General features: G+C 36.4%; 1 protein-coding gene across 1 annotated transcript in view; it reads left to right on the forward strand.

The window, feature by feature from the left end:
- The window catches only part of LOC107554934 (ELKS/Rab6-interacting/CAST family member 1-like), a 29,792-nt gene that overhangs the window by 18,794 nt on the left and 3,446 nt on the right, over positions 1–7,552 (forward strand). The window contains exons 15-18 of the mRNA XM_016237597.1: positions 3,139–3,321; positions 3,603–3,704; positions 4,422–4,479; positions 6,713–6,879. Of these exons, the coding sequence (XP_016093083.1) occupies positions 3,139–3,321; positions 3,603–3,704; positions 4,422–4,448 (312 nt within the window). The 3' untranslated portion in view covers positions 4,449–4,479; positions 6,713–6,879. The remainder of the gene's footprint in view (positions 1–3,138; positions 3,322–3,602; positions 3,705–4,421; positions 4,480–6,712; positions 6,880–7,552) is intronic.

Raw genomic sequence — 7,552 nt, forward strand, 5'->3', positions numbered from 1 at the left:
AACGTATCAATCGTACTTACAGGTTGTGCTTCGGAGAGCTTGTTAGTCCAAATAAAGAAGATTAGAAGCCAACGAAGATAAAAGCCAAGATTAGAGAAGCAGACCTTGGTAAAATGACATGCACACAACAAAAGGTTTGAATTGTATTTCTGTGGTATCCTTGAACACAGCGTCTTTTCAACATGATGTAAACACACTAACTAGCGGAAGTGTTTGTGGGCAGGTAAGACTCTCGGACAGGCGGGGATTATGCAAATGTGTTACCCAGTGACGTATACCGGTAACAGGCAAAAGATTCGAAAATATGACGACTCGTTAAGGCGATTCAGAATCGACTCTGTCTTTTGAGAGACAATATCTTTATTTATCATGCACGTTTTTGATTAACAACTTTGCAGATTTTTATCATTTAAGGATAGCTGTGTTTTAAACTGCAAAAGAGATGTTTTTCAAAAACCCATATGACTTGCTCTTTAAGGTGCAGTCACATTAGCGAACATTTCGCCAGTAAAAAAAGGCCCATTGTTGATGCACTCTGAAAAAATAAAGGTTCTTTATTGGAATATATAGTTTCATGAAGAACCTTTAACATCCATTGAATCTTTCGATTGCACAGAAGGTGGAGAAAGGTTCTTTAGATACCAGAAATGTTCCTCACACTAAGACAAAAAATGGTTCCTTTAAGAACTGTTCAAGAAGGGTTCTGTGGCAAACCCAAAATGATTATTTTATAGCATCTCAGCCAAAACCCCCTTTTGAAAACTGGACTGTCTGAGACTGTAGTGTAGCAATGAATCACAGATTACACAAAAGTCACTTTCAAACCAAGCAGCTTGTTGGTCAACGTGGCAAATTCGCGTGACCACCTTGAACATGATGCGAAATATGAGTTGGAGAAATCTTTTACACTCACGCAACATTGCCAATCACGTGGATTCCTATTTAAAGGGGTCATATGATGTTGCTAAAAAGAACATTATTTGGTGTAATGAAATGTGTTTATGCGGTTTAAGGTTAAAAAAACACATTCTTTTCCACATACTGTACATTATTGTTTCTCCTCTATGCCCCGCCTTTCTGAAACGCGTCGATTTTTACAAAGCTCATCGGTCTGAAAAGCGAGGTGTGCTCTGATTGGCCAGCTATCCAGTGCGTTGTGATTGGCCGAATACCTCAAGCGTGTGACGGAAATGTTACGCCCCTTGCCATATTGTGATGATGCCCTGTCAGGCTGGAGCGATGATTCAAAAACATGAAAACCCATTATAAACGAGGCATTCGTTGCATCCAGTGGGGACATAATTATGGATTATAATGACTTATACTGTCTTTTTACGCGTTGTGTTGCATCGCGCCGCGGAAACATAAAACCATGTCTGCATTTGTGATCGGAGAAATGACAAGCAACAAGCCCTACTCTACAAATATAAAAACTCTTTAAATATAAAAAACATACTTAAAGTCTGTGAGTCAGAACTGCCGGCATTGTAGTCAACTCTACCAGGATCAGTAAACAGTCCTCCATAAAATGTGCTGCACACATCTGAATATTTGGGTTGAAGTGTTCTGGAACAGTGTTGTAAATACAACTTAACCACTGATCTCTAGTCCCGTGAATCAGTGGAGACCGAAAGGATGAAGTGAGTTTGCAGGCTATATTCCTTACGTAGGTTGCACATTCAAAACAGATTGTTTTAAATGATTTTATCCTGTTTTATACATTAATAAATTAAGACAGTGACTAAACGACCAACTTCGTGTTGGCCTTCATAGCAGCATGAAAAACGGTAGTGTTATTCAGATTTTAAATTATATACAGAAAGCGGGTAACATAATACAAGAACTCTTCCATCCTGTTATGAATGAAGTTGTCATTGCTAGTTTACATAGTTTCATGCGTCTACGTACACGTTTTGTGAAATTTAAAAAAATTATTTTGCGCAGACTGCAGGCTATATTCCTTACGTAGGTTGCACATTCAAAACAGATTGTTTTAAATGATTTTATCCTGTTTTATACATTAATAAATTAAGACAGTGACTAAACGACCAACTTCGTGTTGGCCTTCATAGCAGCATGAAAAACGGTAGTGTTATTCAGATTTGAAATTATATACAGAAAGCGGGTAACATAATACAAGAACTCTTCCATCCTGTTATGAATGAAGTTGTCATTGCTAGTTTACATAGTTTCATGCGTCTACGTACAGCATGAGCTCATTGACTGTCCATATGCAGATTTCTTCCATTATAATTCATAAAGCTGCCAACAATGCAGAATAAATCTCTTATTTACAGCATATTTTCACTTGCCATGTATATATATATTGGATGTTAAACCATCTACATTGAAAATTAGTGGTCTGATACAGTGGAATTTGACCTGTTGGTAAGTTAGTTCATAATCTTCATTATTTATTAATTGAACACATGCAATCTAGTCCCTTAGTGTCATGCGTCAACATAGGAACAGCAACAAACATCAGATTGTAAAGATTTAAAATATATTTAATCTTCGACTGCTGTTTGTGCAGGATACACATTTGCTATGTGTTATATAATGAACTTAATGAGATCTAAATAAATTGCTTTTCCAGATGACATCTTTAAATCATTAAATAACCATCGTTCACATGAGAGCTCATTCTGAGGTCACTTTGGCAAGCTGTAGTGTTAATAATATAAATCAGTTAATAGAGAGTAAACGGGGATAAACATGAGAGAAAAATAGGCTGTAAAACTTTAACTTGGTATATTTTTTCATGCCATGTATTTGTGCAGATAATAAATGCAGAGGATGATTCATTCTGCACGTGGCTCGTTCTGTTTGCTATTTCTGTCTCCACACTTCAGCCCTGCTCCTGGGAATCTGTAAAAAAAAACCGAGAATAAGCAAGCTATTTCCGTCTTTCTGAGACAATTATGCACAATCATTTTGACAAAATCCATATTCCCCTGAGATGTTTTGTACTTGTGAAAGCAAGCATCCTTTAACCTGCTCCGTCGAGTGTTGTAAGACTCCTGGTCATCGTCAGTGAGGTCAATAATTGTGAAAAATTGACACTTAAGACTGGTTTTGTGGTCCAGGGTCACATGGATATAGATATGTTTTTAATTTAGTTAACAAAAAATATTTTTTTTTCCTTACTTGATTTCAACAATTGTAACTCACAGACAGGAGGCTCTGCTGGCAGCCATAAGTGAGAAAGATGCTAACATAGCTTTGCTGGAGCTGTCTTCATCCAAAAAAAAGAAGACACAAGAGGAAGTGGCCCAGCTGCGGAGAGAGAAGGACCGTTTGGTGCAGCAGCTCAAACAGCAGGTACAGACTGCGTCACAAGGCTCCGACCGAGTGTATCTGTCTGTCCTCAAGGTCAAGTTGTTTGTTTGCTTTAAATTTTGAGTTGCTGGAGAACTTAAAAAGCCTAGACAAAATACATCTTTGTTTTGACTGGTGGGTTTCTTAATGCAAACGAGGTCTATTGATGTGCTTTTAATTGATCTCTTCTCAACCCCCACCCCCACCCCCACCCCCCACCACCCGTTCATCCGTTTCTACCCCCCAAATCTTTCCTTACATCTGTGCCTCGTCTTTTTTCCTAGACACAGAACCGTATGAAGCTCATGGCGGATAATTACGACGACGGCTACTTGAAAACACCCCCCGACCAGACCAACCACAAACCTCCAAAATCACCCGATCAGGTCACAATCCGGTCCTACAAACATCAGCAAACAGTTAAAGGGACAGTCCACCCCAAAATGAAAATCCTGTCATTATTTACTCACTCTCATGACGTCCCAAATCCATAAATAACATGAGGAAATGATGACAGCATGTTCATTTTTGGGTGAACTGTTCCTTTATAATTGTTACGCTCGTCAGCTTTTTTATTTAGTGGAAATTCAATATGGCTGAATATGAAATAATTGTACCGTTGCTGTATTTTGCTTATCACATATACATGAAAGCTTAATCTTAACAGCAAGCCAAAGAAAGACAAATTGGAGGTGTGGTCAGTTTCATTTCATTACTTGTTAATAAAATATTCATACTAGAAACTGAATTGGAAACGGATGCTCGGTCATCCATTTCCATTGCAGTCACGTCGTCGTAATTGAAATGAAGCTGCCTTCATCATCTACGCAGACGCCATCATTTCCTTTTACTGCCTTCATATTGATCATAACTTCTCAACCCTATGGATTTCTATTATTCATGACTGTAGAAATTGCCCCTAAGCACAGATCCAGGATCAGTTTCCTTTAAACCTCATAATTCAGCATTTCACATTGACGCGCTGAAAGCTGATCTTGCGTCTGTGCTTACGGGTCGTTTCTACCTGGATAAAAACGCATACTAACCTGATCTTTTTTCCCATGCTGCACTTGGCTAAAACCCTGCCATCTCTTAACCAATAGGATGATGAGGAGGGCATTTGGGCATAGCCTCACTGGCAGCCATTTTGTTTTTAGAAGGGTGAGCATTTCTTTGATGGACATGTAAAAGCCAATCTCAGCTGCCCTGTTCCTCCCCATGTGACATCAAACACTGCTTGTCTCGCTGTGCCTGTTTGAGATTATTGGCTATGTCACCGCAGTGCAAACAAGCTTTCCAGTGGGATGTTTTATTAACAAAGAACTTTTCATATTGTTTTGATATAAAACCTACACGCATATAACTCATTTAGAAATGCACTGCTATGAAATAGTCTACAATCTCATTTCTCCTGGTTTTGATTTTCCACATTTTGAAGCCTGTTAGCTCTTTGTATGTTTTTGTGGTTAAACATAATCCCAGATGGTGCATTAAGACTGTATTTCCCACACTCGCTCTCACCAGATTCAAATCCTTTTCTTCAGCAACAAAATCATTTTTAAACATGCTGATAAACAATTTTTAATTTGCAGGTTTACAAAATCATAAAATTTCCCAATAACTTAGTTACATTATTTACTTTCCATTACAGTACATGTATAATATAGCTAATAGCCAGAATACAAATAACATACAAAATTAAATTTGTATTTGAATTTTTAATAAAAATGTCAAGTACAAAGTTAAATATCCAATATAATAAATAATGTGCATAGACAGTGAGGGTTGAGGCCACATTGAGAATCTGAGATTCGAAACCTAATTTAAATCTGGAAAAATCAAAGAAAGTTTAAGCATTTGTTATATAGAACATCCTAAATATTAAAAAATTCTGAAATTATAGACTCCAACATTCAAATGTTTGGGACATTTCTTTGTTGAAAGTACATGTACTGTAAAATAAAGTGTAACCAATATTTCTATTTCATATAAATCCTTTCTATTCATCAAAGAATCACCAAAAAATATCAGTTTTCACAAAAATATTAAGTAGCACAACTGTTTTCAACACTGATAATAAAAATTTTTTCTTGAGCAGCAAATCAGCATCTTAGAATGAATTCTGAAGGATCATGTGACACTGAAGACTGGAGTAATGATGCTGAAAATTCAGCTTTGATCACAGGAATAAAATACATTTTAAAATATATTCAAGTAGAAAGCACCTATTTTAAATTATATTAATATTTCACAATATTACTGATTTTACTTTATTTTTTATCAGATAAATGCAGCAATAGTGACTTCTTGCAAATGCATTAAAAAATCGTTCTGACGTCAAACTTTGGACTAGTATATTACAATTAAATTATGATAGTAAAAAATGCTAGTATTAACCAGGGATGCTCATTTTGATTTTATTTCCTGACCAATAGCTCAAGCATGTCAACCTATCTTTAACAGTGCGTTTTCATTTTTTTTATTAATTAAAAAAGAATGACTTCCAAACACAAAATGCAGCCATTGTTATTAAATATATCCAATTGAGTTAGTCTAGCTAGAGGAAATTACTGCACGGCAGTTTGCTGTCAGTTTACAGAAACATCAACTAAAAAGTAAGACTTATTAATGTTTATCAGTATTTAATGAAACCAATGCTCACTGTAATCTAAGCATGACCCAGAATGAGAAAAGTAAAATCACATTAAGATGACAATGCTTGCTGCACCACCAGAATGATTCCTTATAAGAGTCCTCCTACAACAAAAACGGTCACAATAATATAATGAATTTTCACTGTTTTGGGTACTGTCTTGTCTCGTCTTATCATGTCTAAACGTGCGTTTTCATTTTTTTTATTAATTAAAAAAGAATGACTTCCAAACACAAAATGCAGCCATTATTATTAAATATATCCAATTGAGTTAGTCTAGCTAGAGGAAATTACTGCACGGCAGTTTGCTGTCAGTTTACAGAAACATCAACTAAAAAGTAAGACTTATTAATGTTTATCAGTATTTAATGAAACCAATGCTCACTGGAAGCTAAGCATGACCCAGAATGAGAAAAGTAAAATCACATTAAGATGACAATGCTTGCTGCACCACCAGAATGATTCCTTATAAGAGTCCTCCTACAACAAAAACGGTCACAATAATATAATGAATTTTCACTGTTTTGGGTACTGTCTTGTCTCGTCTTATCATGTCTAAAAAGCATGTGTTTGCATGCCAATACATCTTGTGTCTTTTAAAAGCACTGTGCTGATAGAAATTATGTGCTTGCAGTGAACAATATCAACCCCAGCAAGCTAAAGTTTGCAAATGCATGAGAACAGACTGTCTGTTTCCCATAATCCTCTGCGTGTGGTAGTAACAGTGTGTATGCTCTGTAGATAAGATATGGGCGGAAAGCTACAGTGCACAGGAGCTCTACACCGGCCACCTGATTATCCCATACAACCACCCCAAACCCCTTTACTTACACAATCAACTCAGCCCACATCTCATCACACCAGTTACCCAGGACCCACCGCCAGAGACCACACACACATTCTCACAGGTAACACTTACATGTTTGTGCATGTCAAAGCTTTTCAAAGTACTTTCAAATAATTTTCTAGGTGTGCATAAATGAGCAAATCATGAATTTTTATGTAATGGCTTCTAACTACTGATACTCATTTCTGTCATATAAAACAAAAAATAAAAACAATAATGATTTAATTTACATTTAGTCATTTAGCAGATGCTTTTATCCAAAGCAACTTGCAAATGAGAACAATAGAAGCAATCATAACCAACAAAAGAGCAATAATATGTGCTGTAACAAGTCTCAGTTAGCCTAACGCAGTATATGCAGCAAGGGTTTTTTATAATAAATAAAAAGAAAACAAGTAGTAAGAATATAATAGAAAGTAGTAAGAATTTTATTTTAAAGGGGTCATATGATGTTGCTAAAAATAACATTATTTTGTGTATTTGGTGTAATGAAATGTGTTTATGTGGTTTAAGGTTAAAAAAACATTATTTTCCACATACTGTACATTATTGCTTCTCCTCTATGAACTGCGGCCTTTCTGAAACGCGTTGATTTTTACAAAAATCATCGGTCTGAAAAGCGAGGTGTGCTCTGATTGGCCAGCTATCCAGTGCATTGTGATTGGCCGAATACCTCAAGCGTGTGACGGACATGTTACGCCTCTTACCATACTGTGATGCCCTGTCCGGCCGGA

The sequence above is a fragment of the Sinocyclocheilus grahami genome, unplaced genomic scaffold (genome assembly GCF_001515645.1).
Source record: "Sinocyclocheilus grahami isolate Dianchi unplaced genomic scaffold, SAMN03320097.WGS_v1.1 scaffold520.1, whole genome shotgun sequence".
In the NCBI taxonomy this organism is placed as follows: domain Eukaryota; kingdom Metazoa; phylum Chordata; class Actinopteri; order Cypriniformes; family Cyprinidae; genus Sinocyclocheilus; species Sinocyclocheilus grahami.